General features: G+C 34.2%; 7 protein-coding genes across 8 annotated transcripts; 3 read left to right on the top strand and 4 right to left on the bottom strand.

Moving 5' to 3' along the window:
• Window positions 1–2,375: 2,375 nt before the first annotated feature.
• Window positions 2,376–3,641, bottom strand: Urm1 (Ubiquitin-related modifier 1). The gene is made up of 6 exons (XM_088029177.1): window positions 3,571–3,641; window positions 3,387–3,511; window positions 3,265–3,335; window positions 3,121–3,202; window positions 2,550–2,598; window positions 2,376–2,499 (listed from the first exon to the last, which is right to left on the bottom strand). Exons 2-6 carry the CDS (start codon window positions 3,416–3,418, stop codon window positions 2,431–2,433), a joined length of 303 nt encoding a protein of 100 aa, XP_087885303.1. The 5' UTR covers window positions 3,419–3,511; window positions 3,571–3,641; the 3' UTR covers window positions 2,376–2,430.
• On the top strand, window positions 3,554–6,059 carry TH1 (negative elongation factor complex member TH1). 2 transcript variants are annotated; one of them, XM_088029175.1, is made up of 9 exons: window positions 3,554–3,918; window positions 3,971–4,411; window positions 4,459–4,608; window positions 4,657–4,787; window positions 4,843–5,280; window positions 5,342–5,552; window positions 5,602–5,742; window positions 5,790–5,919; window positions 5,970–6,059. In XM_088029175.1, exons 1-9 carry the CDS (start codon window positions 3,862–3,864, stop codon window positions 6,002–6,004), a joined length of 1,734 nt encoding a protein of 577 aa, XP_087885301.1. In that variant the 5' UTR covers window positions 3,554–3,861; the 3' UTR covers window positions 6,005–6,059. The 2 variants fall into 2 exon arrangements, with proteins under 2 accessions (XP_087885301.1, XP_087885300.1); XM_088029174.1 differs by having other exon boundaries at window positions 4,840–5,280.
• nop5 (nop5 ribonucleoprotein) lies at window positions 5,954–8,021 on the bottom strand. The gene is made up of 3 exons (XM_088029176.1): window positions 7,843–8,021; window positions 7,713–7,789; window positions 5,954–7,665 (listed from the first exon to the last, which is right to left on the bottom strand). Exons 1-3 carry the CDS (start codon window positions 7,885–7,887, stop codon window positions 6,111–6,113), a joined length of 1,677 nt encoding a protein of 558 aa, XP_087885302.1. The 5' UTR covers window positions 7,888–8,021; the 3' UTR covers window positions 5,954–6,110.
• A 1,004-nt stretch (window positions 8,022–9,025) lies between these two features.
• On the top strand, window positions 9,026–14,000 carry scny (ubiquitin specific peptidase 36). Its single transcript, XM_088029686.1, has 6 exons — window positions 9,026–9,484; window positions 9,535–9,773; window positions 11,264–11,709; window positions 11,765–12,040; window positions 12,326–13,273; window positions 13,329–14,000. Exons 1-6 carry the CDS (start codon window positions 9,267–9,269, stop codon window positions 13,458–13,460), a joined length of 2,259 nt encoding a protein of 752 aa, XP_087885812.1. The 5' UTR covers window positions 9,026–9,266; the 3' UTR covers window positions 13,461–14,000.
• LOC148179051 (THUMP domain-containing protein 1 homolog) lies at window positions 13,982–14,948 on the bottom strand. Its single transcript, XM_088029687.1, has one exon. It carries the CDS (start codon window positions 14,788–14,790, stop codon window positions 14,026–14,028), a length of 765 nt encoding a protein of 254 aa, XP_087885813.1. The 5' UTR covers window positions 14,791–14,948; the 3' UTR covers window positions 13,982–14,025.
• A 714-nt stretch (window positions 14,949–15,662) lies between these two features.
• On the top strand, window positions 15,663–19,033 carry elgi (E3 ubiquitin-protein ligase NRDP1 elgi). The gene is made up of 4 exons (XM_088029756.1): window positions 15,663–15,968; window positions 16,046–16,188; window positions 16,235–16,679; window positions 16,729–19,033. The coding sequence occupies exons 1-4, from the start codon at window positions 15,879–15,881 to the stop codon at window positions 16,996–16,998; spliced, it is 948 nt and encodes a 315-aa protein (XP_087885882.1). The 5' UTR covers window positions 15,663–15,878; the 3' UTR covers window positions 16,999–19,033.
• A 62-nt stretch (window positions 19,034–19,095) lies between these two features.
• LOC148179049 (uncharacterized) lies at window positions 19,096–20,698 on the bottom strand. The gene is made up of 6 exons (XM_088029505.1): window positions 20,352–20,698; window positions 20,173–20,301; window positions 19,901–20,121; window positions 19,636–19,856; window positions 19,371–19,591; window positions 19,096–19,327 (listed from the first exon to the last, which is right to left on the bottom strand). The coding sequence occupies exons 1-6, from the start codon at window positions 20,696–20,698 to the stop codon at window positions 19,096–19,098; spliced, it is 1,371 nt and encodes a 456-aa protein (XP_087885631.1).
• Window positions 20,699–20,725: the final 27 nt, after the last annotated feature.

Below are 20,725 nucleotides of genomic sequence, written 5' to 3'. Positions count from 1 at the left end.
CCGGACTTGGCAAACGATATTATCCGATTTTTTCCTATCTTAACTTCGTGTTCATGGGTTGGCCCATCGTACGTGCTTGCTGAGACTGAGACATTAATTTGTTACGGAAATCAGTTGATTTATTTATCGGATACAATTTACTAATATATTAATTTTTATAACTAATTATTACTATTTACTATTAATTACTATTTTTATAATTAATTATAACATAATAGGAGTACTTTCAGTATAAAAATCCATTGAATTCTATGTAATTAGGCTTTTGGGCGTACGAAATTAATTCAACCAATGCTACAATATTGTGTGTTTTAAAAATTGAACTATTGGGTACAGTTTAGTAGCTTCGCATATGTAGTTTTACTACATGCACATTTATATCATTGCCCAAAACTAATAATTAAAATTTCTCATGAAATTCAAAACTTTAATCAATCATGAGAAACTGGATCAGATGAATCTAAATTTTTTTATTAAGCTCAAAAACAATCAGATGATTGTATTTATTGAATAAATTGTCGATTGGGAAAAAACTAACATGCTATGACGATAAACGAAGAGAATCGACTACTGGGCTAGCCCATCGTAAGCATAGATCGCTGCAACAATGCGCGTTATACAAGGTGTTTATAAATGTTTCTAGCATCAAGCGTGGCTTTGGAATTCATGTCGTACATTATTTTGCTGCTTTGTTTTTATAGTGACTATAACTATCAGGAAAATTATTTATAATGTTATGTACTTACTTCAGTGACGTTTTAGTTACGGTTTTATGCCCAAGTTTTCGATTTTCAGGTTTTAAACTACAACTGGAACAGTTTATTTCTCAAAACTTACTTTGCTTCATGTTTGAGGTTAACTGCAAATGTCAGTTAACAAATCGAAACCCACATTTGTAATGAGCGGCAAATTTCTTTGACATTTCATAGCCACCCTTGATGCTAGAAACATTTATAAACACGTTGTACGTTCTAAGGCGATATACGTGCTGATACGTGCTTTACGCACAGTTCCTCTGGAGACGTACTACGTTACTTGATTCGCAAAATTGGGCTAGTCTGCGCTTTCGCTGAAAATACAGTTTCTGTGCTGCAACTTTCAGTGGATTGTTGAAGAAACATATTGTTAACAAGTTCGAATTAATTTTTCTTCAATGAAAAATAAAACGAATTATATCATAAAAATCCTCTTCGATGATTGACGCTATTAGAAAGTTTAATTATTATTATCGATACATAATTAAAGATGTAAAATTTAGGGTGGGCTTAGCCCACCTTGCCCACTAATACGAGCCGCCACTGATAGACAATAACCATGCGATATTATTTTCAGATTTAATAATTCCAATCTTAATTGGAATTTTATGCAGGAACAAACTGTATTTCCCTTTCAAATAGATATTACATATGTCGCCATACACCTCACTAGCTCAGTCAACCCAGAGTGAGCGTCATCTACGCACAGGATCTCCATATAAACGACGTCATTATCCTGCGATAGTCCTGACCGCCTTATCCTTTACAGCGGCAAAATCATAAAACTTAGCCTTAATTTACTATATTTCTTTTACGAAACCGTTCCCTCCTACTTATGGAAATTTAATGACCAATTCTCCCAATTTGCTCGAATAATTGCCACTTTTCAGCCATCAAATGCAACATAAAATAATCCTTTTTAATTTTCAGGAGATGAAATGAACGACTTTCTTCCATACAGATGTGAAAAGAAAGACAACCCTTTATACGACAATGGTCGATTTTCGACTATTGTTACTAATATTAACCACGAAACAAAAGAGATTGTGTGTTCCAGATGGCCCATTTATTCAGGGCTTTATGCTAATTTATCAAGACATTGTAGGAAGATATGCAAAGATCTGATATTCGAAATGGTCGGGACGACAATAATCCATAAGTAAAATCTACGATAGGATCGTGAACAATGAGATAGTGACGATTTCTTATTCCTGCTGACACTGCACTTAGGTATTCAGAAAGTACCACAAATGTAATACTGTTACGTGCTTTTGTCTTCTTACGACATTAGATCCGGTAATAAATTTTAAACAGCTTTATTTCGTGATATGAGGGTAATGTTATTGCCGTGTTAGATTAATATAAAAGGGAGTTACCTTCATGGCAACAAAGCAGATAAACTATTGTGTGATTCTGTGTGTATCTTGTTATGTGATCCCTGGCGATAATTTACATATAAGGGTCACATTGGGGTGTAAACTATCTGACCACATCGATTTACGAGCCTATTTACACGACGCCGCTGTTCCGATAATATTATGGATAACTGTTAATGTATACACCAAAGCCACGACATAAACCACTCATGAATTACGGACGTGGTTTAAAAAAAAAGCGGAATTAAAAAAAAACTTTATTAATAAACTTGTATTAAAAATTAAATAAAATTCGTATTTTATCCTCCATGTAGTGTGGATATAAATAGTATCCTGTCGTTGTTTTGTACGACATAATTTACAGTATCCTAAAATAATAAAAATTCAACAATACACTTAATTAAATTACCCTTATTACCATCAACTCCCAGTCTACATCGTTAATTAAAACTAATATTCCGGGTCTCCTAAAATGGACATAAAAAATAAACATTAACAATTATTAATATCAACTACATAAAAGATTTTTTTATACGCTCAATTAACAGTTTAGTAATAAAAAAAAGTATTAAAAAAAACGAGATAAACGCGTACGTAATCTTTATATAAAAATGCTGACACGCCCTTTAAAAAAAATTAACATAATTAACTAGTGACTGTTAAAAAAAACAACAATTTTGTAATGTTAATTATGTACTTAAATACTAGACTAAACAAAAAGGGTGCAATAATAATTATTACCAAAACAATTATTGTTAAATAAATTAAACCCTTTTATGCAGGTTGCATCTATGGACACTATCAATTTGTTTATATTTTTGAATATTTTAAAGAAAATTATGTTGAGATGATAACTCTGTTTAAATTGCTGTTTTAATTTGTTCTAACAAAAAAAAAACAAATTGAAAATATGTTTTGCCGTAAACAGCCATCATAAAAGCAGTTGATTTATTTTATTTAATTCCTATACTTCAATTAATGCAACTCACACTGAATCATCCTGTAAAAAAAGTTCTGGCCTTTCTTTTAGTAAATTATCTTTAATCCATATTAGCAAATCCTTAATAATCCCTACAATATTATAACATACTTTTCAAACAAAAAAAACCTTGAAACTAACAAATATAACTTACACTCCTTGTCTTTTGCCGGCAAAATGACTGAATGAGACTTTTTGTTATCAAATAACAACTCAGCTCCTCCACTAAAATGCAAAACAGATGAAACTAATTGTTTATGAAATTATGTTATATACCCAAATTCCACCGCAATATTGAGATCTGACATAACTGGATGATAAAATTGGTAAATAATAAAATTGCGATGAGTTTTAACTTAACCTAAAATCTTCTAATGTCGGTCGGAAACGTCAAGTGTCGACTTCAAACAGAGTCACCAACATTAGAAAATGTCCCTAAATATGCACTAAAAATATTCACCTCTGCTGTTAACCTGTTATTTCCACTACAAAATCAAAAGCCAAAAAGTTACTTAAGTACGACAATATTTTATACCGCGATCTTCATTTACTTTACGTAAGAAATATTGTTATTTTCAAAGTATTGTACCAACATAAAAAAACTTAACATCCCACAAACTGACACTTCTGTCAGTTGAGCTTTTCGATCAAAGCTTTCCAATTAGAGGTTATGATTATCAAAACTTTGCTTTTACTATCTTCTAGTGTTAATTAAAAGTTCATTTTTAAAGTAAGCTCTTTTGTTTTCACCATGGAAGAAGAATATGACGAGAGAGCTTGGGAAGGAGTGGACAGAATAGATAATGATGTAAGTAACGCCTTGATGTTTACAAGCTAATTCTAATATAACTTTCCACCAGTCTGAAGCCGGGGAAGAAGCCGAAAACCCAGAAGTGGTACTTAAAGAATGCGCTGAAAAGTTCTCAACATCTGACTACATAATGGAACCCGGCATTTTTTCACAATTAAAGCGGTATTTTCAATCTGGCGGGAATCCTTTACAAGTGATTGAGGAGCTGTCACAAAACTACACAGCTGTAGCCCAAATGGCAAATTTAATAGCAGAATGGCTCATCACAGGGGGTGTCAATGTAACAACTGTCCAGGCAATGGTTGAAAATCACTTAAAAGAGATGATTTTAAAAACATTTGATCCTAAGAAGGCAGACACTATTTTCACTGAAGAGGGTGAAACGCCTGCTTGGTTAACGCAGTTGATTGAACATCCAACTTGGAGATCTCTTATTTATAGATTAGCAGAGGAATATCCTGACTGTCTTATGCTCAACTTCACAATAAAAGTAAGACGGCGACTACTCAATTTTGTTATTAATATTCATTGCTTCAGCTTATCTCAGATGCCGGGTTTCAAGCAGAAATTACAAGTATTTCAACAGCAGCACAGCAACTGGAAGTATTTTCACGTGTTTTAAAGACTTCAATTGCTAGTTTTTTGACTAATCCTGAAGAATGGCAAAATACTAGTAAAGAATGTGCAGTAAGTTGTGTTATTTTAATGAACTTGATGTAGATTGTATTGTTTAAGAAAATGGTGTGTCATGGACAGCATACTTATGTTTACAGTCAAGTGATAATTCATGTCCTGGCGCGTGAATCCAAAGGTGGCAGTAGTATGAAGAGATTATCGCAGGAAATCACCAAATGTGCCCAAAAAAAGTTTGATTTTACAAAGTCTTTTATATTTCTTGCTTGTTTAATTTTGCTCTAGTGGAAATGACGTTACTCCAATCACAATGGCATTAAATGGAGCTTCAGCATACCCCCAAGCATGTCAAGCCCTGACATCTATGCTTTCAAAGAATACATTGAATCCTGCAGATATCACCGTTTTATACAGGAATTACAATGCTCCTGATCCCCCACCTATTGATTTAATTAGGACTCCCCAATTCCTAGAACTCTTAATAGATGCCTTGTTTAAACCAGGCGTAAAGTTGAATCCTGACCATAAACCAAAGTATATTCATTTACTTGCATATGCCGCGAGTGTGTTTGAAATACAGGCGAAAAAGGGGCAAAAACGTGTCGTCAACAGGGATGAAGTACAAGCAACGATTCAATCAATTGAGACAGTTCACAATATTTGTAATACAAATAAAGGCAGTTCTGAACTTATGGCTGAATTGGCAACTATCTATCAATGTCTTAAGTAAGTAGATAATGTACATTGAAATTAATATAAAAGCGTAAATGATACAAATTTTTTTTAGATATCCAGTTGTATCAGTAGGAATCATAAGATGGGTAGAATGCACAGTGACTGAATCCAGTTACTTTAAATTGTCAACTGAGCACACTCCTATCCATCTGGCCCTGTTGGACGAAGTTGTGACGTGTCATCCACTGCTGCACAACCAAGTTCTTGACTTATTAATCAGATTATTTGAGTCTAAACAAGATGAATTAGAAATTTTGGTGCAAGTAAGAATAAATTTCACTGACAAGACACTTTGTACTACTATTTTTACAGCTTGAAATGAGGAAAATGGTGCTTGACAGAATGGTGAATCTCCTGTGTGCTGGCTGTGTCGTTCCTGTAGTTAAATACATTAAACAATGCTGGCAAAGAGGCGATACAGACATCTCGCTAATTAGATATTTTGTGACAGAAGTAAGTGATCTCGCAATTAGTCCAACTTACTATAGAAATTTCTGTAGGTTTTAGAAACAATTGGGCCACCGTACAGTTCTGAATTTGTACATTTATTTATGCCTATGGTGGAAAATGATGAGATAACGGGAACAATGAGAGGAGATGGAGAGAATGATCCCGTATCGGAATTCATTGGTAAGTGAGGTAATTCTTCAATGAAACTATTAAATTCTTTTTCATTCTAGTGTACTGCAAAGCGAATTACACCACTGTGGTGTGATTACAAATTATAAAATATTTTTCAAGAGAAAAAAATAAAGAAATTATGTCTATAACGGTCCTTCTTATTCCAGCTCAAACCCCAAACATAAACTCTGACGTGAGAACTATTCATCTTCTGCTTCGACAACGTCTTTTTTCTTCTTCTTTTTCTTTTTTTCACTTTTAGGTTGCTCAACAACTTCAGCTGGTGCTTCGCTCTCAGAATGTTTCTTTTTCTTCTTCTTTTTCTTGTCAGGTGAAGCCTCTTCTTCTTGTTTCACTTCAACTTCTTCCTGTTTTATTTCCTCCTTGACCTTCTTCTTTTTCTTCTTTTGGCTTGTTTCGCCACTCTCTTCACTTTCTTCTTTAATGCTGTCTTGTTCACCTACCTCGTCTTTGATTTTCTTCTTTTTCTGCTTCGGCGTGCCTTGACTAACATCAAGATTGTCTTTAACTTCCGAGTCTGATCTCTTTCTCTTGGATGTCGAAGGTAGTGTCGAGTCTGCCGCTGCTGGATATTGCTGAACTTCGGAAATTCCTTGGTACTTTTCAAACTTGGCTTTAGCTTTAGCTGTCCCACTTATTCTACGAAGATTGCCCTCTTCTAATATCCTAAGACGAGCTTCAAGTTTAGCTTTGTGTTCCGCACCTAACGTGAAATTACCGTCTTCACCCAATGCGTCAACGCGCGTAGCTAAAGAAGCTTTGGCGGCCAACATTCGAGACATTTTACCTTTGTTTTTGGTACTGCTCTGTCCCACCAATTGAGCGTGATAAATCAAACCATATTTAGGGGTGTCTTTCTTTGTTTTTAGCGCCCTAAAGAGTGCCTTCTCTGCACCTAAAATTTGCACAGTGGACGCTGGGTGTTTGGCCAAGTTAATTAGAGACCCTGCATGAGATATTAACCTTGCTCCAACTAAATCACCGACTAGTGTAGTCAAGTTTGGAGCCATAGCCATCATTCTTGCTTTTAAGTAATCGTACAACTGAGTACGATAATTTGAAATTTCAATTACTTGGTCACATAAATTCTGAATGTTTAGGATGTCATCTTCTGATATCTCCGTCCCCATGGAAATTTCAGCTGCTTCTTTAACACTCTCCTCAACTTCTTCAGGAAGGATATCTGACAAATCTGAACTAGAAGTATTATCGCGGGTGCCTATTATCTTCACAGTTTTAACAAAAGCTACATTATCACTGATAAGTTTCCCTAGCTCAGGAAAATGCCAACCATACCATTCGCGACATCTCATTATGTAATTATTCAATTCTTTGTCAAGATCATCAAGTAATGAAACAGCTTGTACAATCATTGTATCAATTTTATCAGGAGAGAACTTTAATTTGTAACGTGACAGAGAATGAGCTAAACCCAAAGCCATAGCAGTCATTTCTTTTTTTGGTAACCCCGTTATGAGACTGTCTAACTGCGAGCGAATACATCTCATCAGCTCTTGGACAGCAGTATTTGAGAGACATTGTAAATTAAACTTATCTTTAATTGCAGAACCTAATTTTGCATCAGCTACTAGAAGCTTATCCTGTAAATCTGCCTCAATGTGTTTCTTTAACACCTTTTTCAAACTCTTTGAAATCTTCCCCTCAACTGCTGCGGTTGTGGCAGCTAAAGCTTCAGTGGTGTCTTGAAACTTCTCAAAATGTTTCAACTTTACACTGAAAAACATAATAAGAATTGTTTACATTGAGCGATTTATACATACATTTTCCCTGCTGATTCTGGAGAGTCAAATTGGTGATATAAATTATCAACCTCCTGTAATTTACTCTCGTCAAGAAGCTGAAAGCATGGTAAAAGTTAGGTTATGTTAAAGAAATGAAACTACAAATTACCTTAAAAAGGGCATAACCCGCCGCTGTTTCAAACAACACCAACATGGTTGTGGCAAATTATGAAATTGTTTTTAAAAAAGTCAAATATTATCAATCTTTCGGCGCATAAAAACCGGTCACAAACATGAGAACACGACGCGTCTGTCACGGTGCCATGCTTGACAATGACGGAAGTAGATGGCATCAGAGTTGGTTGTCTGAATTCAAATAGACGCGGCAAAAATAAAAACATAAAAAATGTTTAAAGAGAAACACCAAAATTGTGCAAATCATTACAAACCATAGGATGTAGAATCAAAAAGATTGAAAAACGTTTAAAAAATTGTACAGATTCAAGACAAAACAATTTAAAGAATTTATTAAATCTTATAAAACTTTTGGGATCTTAAAAAACGTTTTCTTAAAACAATAAATCTTTAGATTGTAAAATACTAAAATCTATTAAACTCAACAAAAAATGAAATTCTGTCGTTTGAAGTATTTATAGGTGCAAATCTAAAATTTTTAATTAAAATGGTAAATGGTTTTTAATAAAATGGTAATATTGCTTGTACAATTATTAAAGAATAAATAAAACTGTGTCAAACCGAAAAATAAAAAGTAGCGCATTGGACCATTTTATCGGAATTTTGAGAGAAGTTATTGCATATATCTTAATTTCAAGACATCTGTTGTCCGATAAACATATCCAAGAAACAAATATTTATTCTTTAAAGACAAAATATTAATTCTTGAGCTAAATAAAGGAGAAATTTGAATAAATTAATGCAGCCGTAAAATTCCACTCATGGCTTGTTGGGTCACAGATTGCTGCAACCCAAAATACACTTAAATGGTTCAGAAATGTTGATATCTTAATAATTGATTTTCTCGTTAAAAATTAAAGATAATAGAAACTTTATTGAAGAAAACTTCTTATGATAGTTTTCTTAATTGCAGGTAAAGTTGAAAAGTCTGGATTGGGCGTAATTATGATTTGTCGATGTTTGCATCAAGTTCGTAGACGCTAACAAAAAAACCTGTAGCTCCAAAACAAATAAATTTAAATAAATCTGCGTGTTGCAACCGACGAAATAAAACCAAAATTTGTAAATATCGGTAAAATTATAGATTTGTTGCAAAGTACGGTTCAATACCAAGAGAGCCCGTCATTGTCGCGCTGCCCTTGGGGCGAGCTTGGACATGCGCATTAGTGACAACAAGCAGACATCGTCGGTAGGTGCAATTTTGTGCTGGTGTCTGTGATGTTCTAAATAAATCGCGCAATTTCCACCATCTGATAAAAGCAAGTTTGCCGCCAACCCACCCCCGACTCGGTGCTCGTGACTATGCAACGACGGAAGTCTCCGGGCTTCAGCTAGCACATCTGCAATTAACAATACGGTAGGTGGCAACAACGCGGGGTTTCTTTGGCACGTGCAGGGATGCCGGCGTCCACACTGGACCCCGTTAACGCGGCCCTGCGTTCCGCCCTCTCCAAAAGCGACGACAGCCCCCTTGACGAACAATTGGCGGGCGCTTCCAAGAAAGCCCTCCTCTCCAACATCGACTTCGAACCGGCCGGAAGCTATCAGAGCACGGTCTTGGACAAACTCAAGTCGAAATATATCGTCCTCAAAAGCTCTGAAACTCCACAACCAAGGTAGGTTATAACTTTCTTTATTTAGTGTAATTGTGGATTATTTTGTGTAGCAAGCCTGAGGGAGATATGGGGGCTGATGAGACCCTCAAATTGGCCAGTTATGAGTTGTACCCCTTTGAGGCAGTGCAGCTGGGATGGAATAAATGCGACTGGTCAGTGGGTGCTGGAATGATTAACATGGGAAACACCTGTTATCTCAACTCCACACTTCAAGCACTCTTTCACGTTCCCGCCCTTGTTAATTGGCTCATTTCTGATAAAGAACACACTGCAGAATGCCAAGATTCAGGTTTGTATCAAGACTGGAATGAAATTTGGAATGTTGGGTTTATCATTGTTGACATCAGTTTATCAAAAAATGGCGTCATGGATTATAAACAATATTTATGTATTTACTATCATTCAGTTTATAATTTGATTGCAACAAACTCAATTTAACTTTCACACTTATTTATGTATTTTATCTCCAAATTAGAACGTTACAGTAGACTCTGATTTGTGAAAAATTAACATTAATTTGCTATTTAATAGTGCAATCTGGTTGTAATTTCGTCCTAATTATACCGAAGTATTATTTCTTAAAACAGTGCACAATATTCCCTTTAATTCTTGTAAAAAGTGCATAGGTTTTTTGATTTTGAGTGCAGAAACCTGATTTACCTGCTTCTGGCCAGTTGTTTTCCAAAAGCTAGGTTAGAAATAGTTTTCAATTTTTGACATTTAAATCAACATTGCAGCTTCAAGTTTTTACACTATGTTATGTTTTTCTATTTTTGAATTAATCACACTGTTTACAGTATTTTAATTTTATTGTTTTTCTTTCATGAGAATTTGCTTAATGGATTTTACCGACTACCTGTTTTTCACCTGTTGGTTTCTTGCAGGTTGGAAATGTACAGCCTGTTTTTCAAGATAATTTTGATATCAAGATTAAACATTTTTCAAGTGTTGGGAAAATAACTGGAAAGCTCACATCTTGCTATTGAATAAAACATGTATCAAATTATGTTGGCACAAAAAGCAAAACATCTTAAATGAATAATAAAAACCTTTTAAATGAAGAATTTGATTAGATCAGAAAAAATTGAGATAAAATAGATTTATTTTTATTTATTATGTCTCATAATTTTTTGGTTTGAGCATGGACACAAAAAAAAACTTATATATCCCCCTGAATATTAATTACAAATTAATAATAACACAGGATACAATTGCGGTAACTTATAAAAGACAATATCACTGATCAGTTTAAGGTCAAAATTCAGAAAAAATATATCAATGGCACATTTTTGCACTAATTTGTTCACCAAAGACAATTAGTTTTAGAAGTTCGTAAGGAAATAATATGTTCTGATTTGGAAAGAAATTCAAGGTCCCTTCCTATTTCTTATAGCACAAATTGCCGGCAATTTTATTCGTTAGAACAGCAATAAATTGCGCAAATTACTTGAGCAACTTCTTGTCGCAACGAATTGCTAAATGTAAAACAGGTACATATCTCAGAATAAGAAATTCACTCAGTTTAAGACCCTCTTCCTAAAGTTATTTAAAATTACATTTTTCAGTTTCTAGGCCGCGTGCATTATTGAATAAGTTTAATTGTAATCAAGCGCATGTGAGCAGTTAATAGAAGTAGGTATTTGTATTAAATTGTTGACAAACGTCTCCGGAAAACTAGGTTTTCTGTGTGCTTGCAAGGTCGCCAGTAAATTTATTGAATATTGATTAATTTTATTTTATCAGACTGTATTGATTAAGACTGTTTTATTGTTTTCTCAGGTGGGCTTTGTATTATATGTGCAATGAGGAAAACCCTTCAAGATTCACAGCAACGTAACACAAATTCAATCCGTCCTCTCCTAATCTACAACAAGCTACGTTTGGTGTGTCGAAACCTCATCCCCGGGCGACAAGAAGATGCGCATGAATTTCTTAGATACTTAGTAGAAGCAATGGAAAAATCATATTTAAGTCGTTTTAAGAACTATACAGAATTCGATTCGAAAGTGAAAGAAACTACACCTTTAAATCAAATATTGGGTGGTTATTTGAGATCGGCTGTGCGGTGTTTGAAATGTGGTCACGTGAGCACCACGTTCCAACATTTTCAAGATCTACTCTTGGACATTAGGAAAGCTCAAACGTTAGACGAAGCTTTGGAAGGTTATTTCTCTAGGGAAAAACTCGACGATGATTCGTACCATTGTCAGTCTTGTCAGAAGAAAGTAAGTAGTGATGGTTTCAAGATCTACAGGAACTAACTTTGATTTGTTTGTTTAGGTACCTGCAACAAAACAATTCTCGCTTGAAAGAGCCCCTATGGTTCTTTGTATTCAATTAAAACGATTTTCTGTTAGCAATAATAAAATTACAAAGCATATACATTTTCGGCAAAGACTGGATCTAACAAGGTATGCCAGACATCGTCCCAGTGTTCCACTGATCTATAGACTTGTTGCCTTAGTCACACATATGGGACCGACTGTTAATTGTGGCCACTACACTGCGGTTGCCCAAGCACCAACTGGTAGCTTTTACCAGTTTGACGATAGTATGGTAAGATTTCTAAAAATTCGTTTTCACATTTAAAAAAAAAATCAAAACACGCTAATATCTATATTTACCTAGATAAAACTATACTGGAATAACATTTTATTTATTGAAATGCAGGTTGCATTAATTGCAATAGTTTATTAGTGTCATTTGTACAGGATTAAGATAAACAGATTAGTCGAAATTTTGTTGTGAAATCAAACGGGACTAAGCTAGCCCTTGCAATGAAAATTATCAGTCCCACCTCTGCATTTGTTATCTGTTGTTAATTTGCTAATGTCTCCACAGGTGCGGGTAATATCTCACCAAGCTGTGTTCAATACAAACGCATATATTATGCTATATGAACTAGAATCATCTCCATTCACCCAAAAATCAAACAACATAACAAGTACGAAGACAAAGTCTCCTCTTTCACCAGAAACGAATACCAATAGTAACACGTCAAAAGCTTCAACCAACGGCATAGGCTTTACAAGTGACAAAGTATACGGACCCGAATTACCACCTAATAAATTGGAAAAGAAAATAAACGGAACAAATCCGCTATCGTTCACTAACGGCAACTCTAATAATTCGGAAAACTCTAGTACTAGCGATAGTGAACCAGAGAGCAACGACAGGAAACCTCAAAAAGAAAACAAACCAATTTCCACGCCACCTCCTTCACCCAAGAAGTCTTCACTTATTAGTACAAATATCGACGTAAAAACTCCTAAACCACCATTGTCGCAAAACACGCAAAATCGAACTGTTCCGGCGTCAATACAGAACAATGTTTCTACACAAATCAGTTCTGCAAATTCGGAAACACCTGTCACACAGAAAGAAACGTTTCAACCGTTGACTACGAAGCTTGTTCCTTATGAGACTGACGATTCAAGTGGTTCAGACGATTCAAACCAGTCACCAAACGAATTGGAGTATCGGGTTTCTACTAAAGCTGCAGTCGGTGAATGGAAAGTCACTTCTACTGAACCAACGCCGCAGAATAAGTGTTGGCCAGAGAAAAAGCAAGACGGGACTGTTACTGAATTATTTAAAATGTCACATAGTGGGTATTCAGCACCAGTGTCTTCTTGGAACGGGACACGCGCTCAATTAGATAAAGAAATTAGTAATGAAAGAAGAGAAGGGCGAAAGAGAGCTTTTATAGATAATTCTGATCAAGGGAAAGTGAAGCATCAGAAGACTAACAGTCCTTACAAATCCAACCCAGGATATAATCCTGTTCAAGTAAGTGCTATTTTTTTCAGTAAAATCAATGGAAATTAATCTGATTTTGTTTCAGGAGTTTCACAATGCAAAAAACTGGAGCCAGAATAATGGCTCGGGACATTATAAACCCTTTTACCCCGGAAATAGACATAGACGTAATTTCCACCACAAAGGCTTTCACAAAAATTATCGCTTTAGGCAGTGATTAATGTTAAATTTGAATATTTTAAATAGACAAATGAACTTGTATAATTATTGTGCATATTATGTCACCATTGTTTAGGATAACAGACCATTCTGTGAATTATTTATGTAAGTATTTATATTTTTAAACATACCCATAATTCCTGATTTTTATTTAAATGCAGTGTAACTATTTTAAAGTAGCGTTAGTATAATTAACAATGAAGTCTTAGGAAATGGTATTTGTTTTATTTTTTTGAGCTTAATGTCCACAGTGCATTTAAACTACTGTAATATTTTTGAATTTTTTTCCATTGTATAAAAGGTTTATTTATCATTAAGCATAAAGATTTTAAACTTCTACCATTTAGTTTATTTCATTAAATCTCTTTATTGTTTCATGTAAATGTAAGCTCTGAACTAATTTTTAGTCGTACTTGATTTTGAACAATGGTAATAGTTCAGCCTACACTATGTGTAACTCATGTTGTAGCAGATGCAATTTTGTGTAAACTGTTCTAGGACATGAATTTGAAAATAAAATTTTTGTACTGATATGAAACTTTATTGTTCAGAATTTTATAATTTTATTCCTTACTAACTTCTTGTTCTTGACTACAAATTGAGAGTAGATTAAACTTCTTGTACTTCAAATAATCAGGAATGATACTAAGAAACGCGTAACCTTTTATAATTTCTACAATCACAGTAATTTTTGCAGCCTTTAAATCAACCTTGTGGTCTGTCCTAAATTCAGATACCTTATCAGCAATGGCTTTAATTACATCATCTCTTTTAATGACATTATTATTTCTATGATTAAACATTATTGAGAATGTTTGTGGCTCATCTTTAAAATGGTTTTCTGCAAGTTTTGAAAAGGTTTCTGCAATGACATTTATTGTGGCAGGGCAAGTGGTTTCAATAGGTACCAATCTTAGTAAAAATCTTGTTTTTTGAACACCATTCTCATAAACATCTTTCATGATAGCTCCTGCTAGCTCAACTGGATTGTTGACAGTTGTTTGCACAAAGACAAGATTTTTTGCACCTGATTGCTTTGCCTTGAATCTTCTTGAATTAGAGCTTAATTCTCTTAAGTCTGATATTTCGTTGGTCAGTGACTCTGAAATGTCTCCATCTTCTTCCAAGTTGACCTCTTCACTATTTGGAGTTGGGTTCAATTTGTCAACATATTCGTTCAATATGTTGTAAGCTTCTTTTATGCAGTCCTTTTCCCTGGTGTTACAACTGCACAAGAAACCTTTGCTGTAGAAGTCTATAGCATTTCTTTGAGATTGTTTGTTATAATATTTCTTCAATTTGACTTTAGATTGATTTGGGTTGCTCATATTTGCAGAGATACAAATATTTTCAAGTTGGATACACAAATATGTTTCAAGTACTCGTAGATATTTAATCTTGTTGATGTAATATTTTGTGGATTTGAGGTTAGCTTTCACACAAATTGACACAAATGCATCAGGTTTGCTACCAAGGTTACTAAAATTAACAGGTTAACAAAGTTTTGAGCCAATAGGAGCAGGCCTCTTGACCTGGCGCGAATACGTCATCGGAAAGCTCTTTTAAATTCCGATTGATTTTTTTCATTGGTATTATTATTTAAAACAGCAATATTTAACAATCTGATGTTTCTACAAGAACTTTGTTAAACAACAATGGCGATCAGCAATGTTTTTACACCGCAGAACGATTGACAGAACTTTCTTGTGAGGTCATTTATGGTCGCACGTTCCTAGCAACCAAAAGGGGGTGGAGTTTCAGCCTTAGTAACGAGCAAACCTGTTAAATTTAGGAACCTTGGTTTGCTACAAAGTTTTGAGCCAATAGAATCAGGCCTCTCGAACTGGCGCGAATACGTCATCGGAAACCTCCTTTAAATTCCGATTCAATTTTTTCATTGCTAATATTATTTAAAATAGCAATACTTAACACTCTGATGTTTCTACAAGAACTTTGTTAAACGATAATGGCAATCAAAAATGTTTTACACCGCAGAACAATTGACAGAACTTTCTTGTGACGTCATTTATGGTCGCACATTCTTAGCAACCAAAAGAGGGTGGAGGTTCAGCCTTATTATTTGTTACGAGAATCTTGCGCCCAAGGAGATATGTTTCCAGGCTTCATACTTGCGCCATGATAAAATTTAGAACTAACAATTTTATTGGCCCCTTTCTTTGGTGGGCGGAGTTACGAGGCTTTCCTTGTTTGGAAAATTGACGTATGGTTATTCATGTTGGTTTTGTGTTGATGACATGCGAGTACCAATCTGATAGAGATAAAATCCCGACGTTTTTTGTTTCTGTGTCAGACATATTGCGGACAACTGACATTTCCAACACCTGATTTTCTAAAATTACGAAATAACTGTGCAAGGACAATTATTCAGATCGTTATGGATAACTAATACAGAAAAATGGGTTTTGATATAAATCGATTCCAGGGAGATGTAGACGAAGAACTGGTGTGCCCCATTTGTTCAGGAGTTCTTGAGGATCCCTTGCAGGTGTTTATTTTTTTATATTAACTCAGAGAACGAAAATCGGATCTTTGTGTAAACGAGCGTTTTCTCGAATATTTTAGGCTCCAGTCTGTGAACATGCCTTTTGTAAATCCTGCATTACTGAATGGATCACAAGGCAACCTACTTGTCCAGTTGATAGACAAACTGTGACATCTGCACAGCTTAGGCCAGTGCCCCGGATTTTACGGAATCTTCTTTCGAGGTAAGTTGAAAAACTATATAAAAAAGCACTAAAATCTATTTTGTAGACTGTGTATAAATTGTGATAATGCTCAGTATGGCTGTACTCGTATTTTAAAATTAGACTCCCTTACATCACACCTCGAAGAGTGTGAACATAATCCTAAGAGACCTGTACCTTGTGAAAAGGGCTGTGGGTTAGTTATTCCTAAAGATGAGCTAAAAGATCACAATTGTGTTAAAGAGTTGAGAGCACTTATACAAACCCAACACCAGAAATTAAATGAATTTCAACAGGAAATGACTGAACAACGTGTCCTGATTAATGAACAGAAACGAGAGATGCAGCTTTTAAAGGAGTTTATGAGGGCGATGCGAATATCAAATCCCTCAATGAGAGCAATAGCTGATGCTATGGAAAGAGATGAAGTTGTTAGGTGGAGCAATTTTCTTCAAAGAGCACGTGTGACGCGATGGGGGGGAATGATATCAACACCTGATGAAGTCCTACAAGTGGGTTGAAAATAATTACATTTAACTTTACAGTAACATTATTTTTTAGAGAATGATAAGAAGAACTTTAACAGAAATGGGGTGCCCACCTTATATACTAGATGATCTTATGGAGAATTGCCATGAAAGAAGGTGGCCCCCAGGACTGAGTTCTCTGGAGACAAGACAAAATAATAGGAGACAGTATGAAAACTATGTGTGTAAAAGAGTGCCAGGAAAGCAGGCTGTTTTGGTACTGGCTTGTGACAATACACATATGAGTGAAGATATGATGGTGGAACCAGGACTTGTCATGATTTTTGCCCATGGTATTGAATAACTTTTTTATTTTTACTTTTTAAAGTCACATTCCTTGATTTATTTTAAAGCAGGTTTTAAATACAGCTATTTACACTAAATTTAATGTTTCTTCTGAGTTAAAAAATCTGTTCAGAGTAAGTCATTTTGTTGGTTCTTTATAAATATTAATTACTAGAAATTATTGTATGCTGTCAGTAGTGCAGTAAGCTATGTAATTTAGGTCAGTTCCACATGAAAAACTAGGCGGTTATTACTCGTGTCATTTACGGAAACAGATTGCACTTTTTTTTTCTTATTATGTTGTAAAAATAAATCAATCGTCTTTACTGTTACGAAACACCTTATTAACATAATTAAATATTCGTTTAAAATGCTTCAATTATACTCTGGTCGCCGAACAGATAACAGAGTTCTAAAAGTGTTCACTTCTAGGTGCGTAACTTAAAAACCTCTTGGCATTGGTGAGTTTGCAGCAACCCTCATAATTCAACAGCCCGCAACACACTATTTTTTTTAATTTGGGATTCTATTAAGTATTTTAAATAATCTAAATTTTGCGCTGAAAAGAAAATGATGGATATTTTGTAATTTACAAAATTTATGGTGATTTTCGGTTTGGTGAGTTAATGATTGCTACAATACTTTTTTATGTGTAGAAACCACACAGCAATATTTTCTACAATTGTGCAAAAAATAACAAGTGTAATTTAATATCCGGAATTTTAATTGACGGAAATTATATTTTAATTCGTTACTACTCATTTATTTTGAATATCGCATTTCAAGGTCATAGTTTGTGAAAATTGTGTAGCTCTACGGTAAATTTTGGAAGATTACTGCATTGAATTGAACATAAACAACTACTTGAACACCCAAAGACCCGTTCGTGATTCAATTCAATACATAAATCCTCTCAAATTTGCTGTAGAGCTCCAAAATTTTAACAAATTACCTTGAAATATGGTATTCAAAATAAATGAGAAGTACTACATTATCATTTTTCAATGTCGGTGCAGTGGGAAAAACTGTAGTTTTTTCTTCTTGTGTTTTATTCGGTAATAATAAACCGTTAAAAGCAAAAACACAGAACAATACTTTTACGTAATCATTACTTTTTATAACACACACAATACCAAAGTTTGGTCTTCCTAAATGTGAGACAATAAAAATTAAATTAAAGGAAGTGTGGTTTAAATAATTTATTTACAGCAGCTTACTGCACAACTCGCTGCATTTAATAATTTTTTTGTAGTTAACAATCCTAATAAAATTATTTTTGGACATAACGACTCTAATGTGCTTTAGTTATGCCAAACTTGTGGTATGTTCACTAACAATACAAAATATTTGTTTACAAAAGATCTTTTACACCAAAATATCTATCTGCACATTTATTAGTTTTAAATGATTGATTACTTTTATTATTTGTTGATTAACGTTCGAATAAAACAAAAAAAAATAACTTCCCGAAATTTTTTATCATGATTCAAATACAGTCGAATTTGTTTTCTTCCATTTTTATAACTTGATATTCTCGATTGTCTAAAATGTTCGTGATATGAATTAGCGACATTCGACTGTATTTGGTACCAAAGACTAAAATTGAACAAAATCTTTTGAAAACTACTTTGCGGCAATAAAATTTCGATACTTGGTATTTTCTTATTAATTCGTTGAAACTGCAAATATAAGAAATCGTAGTAGATGAGCAGCTGTTGCTGTGCAAATTTGCTACTTTATATGCAACGGATCTAACTGTTTGATCTCAAAAATTCAGAACATAGTCGTTCCTACATCCATTCGGAGTTGGTTTGACATTATTAACACTAGTCACGTCGAGAAAAAATGTGATTTTTTTATTTGACATTTTGGAAATTGTGTGATTATGAATGGGAAAATACAAATATGTAGTAGAAATAAAAATGTGTTATTTAAACACTCACACATAAGTACTTAAATATTTTATTTCGAATAATAGAAATTTGATTTAATAAATTTTTACTTGTTCTGAACGATATTTATGTGATTAATTTTGAGGCTTAATCAATGTTGTATTTAGTTGTATTGGGCATTTATAGTCTTACTTATTGTGCTGCCGATTTCTTGAAATAAACGATTAATTTTTATTCTTTCTATACTTTTGTCCTGTTTTGTAAAGAAATAGTAGAAATTCTAACACAAAGAATATTATTGCAAATACTGCGCCTCCTAGAAACAGTATAGTGGCTGAGCCTACATGTTCTTGACCAGCACTTGGATATCCAGAAATCAGATTGAAACTTGATATTGGCTTTAAATTTCTTTTGAGTTTATTTTGTAGTATTCCAAATTCTTCTAGAGCTGCAATACTAGAAGACTTTTATTCATAAGAAACCACAATAAAAACCGTACCGGTTGTTAATTGTTTGTATCCACGGACTATTCCGAAGCGTGAGAAATCCTTTATTGTGCATTATATTCAATTTCATAATTTGAAACTCTGTCACTTCCTCTGAACGTAAATGGTTGGCCATGTATTGCTCAACATTTATTTGCGAGGCCACACCAATTTTGTTACCTCCATTTAAACGCCCAAATAATTCCTTCAAGTCTTTAACATATTCGGTTACAAGCTAAAAGAACATAAAAATTTATTTTTACAAACAGAGTTGCTTACAAATTGTCCTTGAATTTGTTTGATATGACTCCTCGTGCTTTCCAAACTTACTAAATGTAGAGTCTCAGTACGAACATTTTTCAAATTTGCTTGTGTTCCCACATTTTCAACTAATATCGAAGTTATAGCGGCTGTAAAGCCTGTGTATAACAGATAAGCCATTAAATACCCAAGGAAGAATATTGTACAGCTCGCAAAACCGCTTGGTGTATGACTCAAACCTTGAAAATGTTTGTTTTTAACGAAAATAATGCTTAAATTTTACCTTGTTGACAGGCTGCTGCAATTGCCCACAAAGTTATCTCAACCCAGGTCCATGATTCGTATTTTGGTTTAATTTGAGAATATTTTTGCGTGGATATTCTTAAACAAAGAGCCAGTAGACAAAGAATCGCGAAAAAAACTACCCAAAGGGAGCCAGCGAAGGTGACGATGAAAATATCTTTTGCAAAGTTGATTCGTTTGGGTTTGAAAACCAGTGCTAGACTGAAACATGGAAACTTATTGGTGCTTTTTGTTAAGTTTAAATTATCATACTTGCTTCTTATAATTGGATGGAGCTCCATTGTTTCGGGAGGTAAAATTTCGAAATGTGGCTGACACACAACGATGTTCACTTCGCTTTCTTTTAGCGGTGTTAAATCATCAATGAATATCATTTCAGTACTAAAATATTTTCTGTTTTTGTAAAACGTGTAAGTTATAAAATTCCTCACGTGATATTTAATTTTTCTTGTATGTCTTGTACGATTTCAATGTTATATCCTTCTACAATGGGCCCATTTGATGTGTTTTGACTCATTCGACAATCGACTTGATCCAAGTTTTCCCAGCCCGTGCGAAATATACCCACTTTTAAAGGACCGTCAATTATTTCCAAATTATCTTCAGAATTGTCAAATATGTATTTATATTCAATCCATCTTTTAGACGAATTGTCTTTGTTTTCTAATTCTTCCATAATCATTTCCTTCACTTTTCTGTGCTTTACAAAATACTGGACCGCAGTTCTGCAGAAAATGCCACATGGAAAGGTCACTAGAAACAAAACGAAAGCTCGCATTTTCAGCTGAAACTAAATGAAATAACT

Source organism: Gnatocerus cornutus, chromosome 2 (genome assembly GCF_029298725.1).
Source record: "Gnatocerus cornutus isolate USDA-ARS CGAHR chromosome 2, icGnaCorn1.1, whole genome shotgun sequence".
Taxonomy (NCBI): domain Eukaryota; kingdom Metazoa; phylum Arthropoda; class Insecta; order Coleoptera; family Tenebrionidae; genus Gnatocerus; species Gnatocerus cornutus.
Note: the sequence above shows the minus strand (reverse complement) of the source record. Positions and strands in the feature narration are given on the sequence as shown.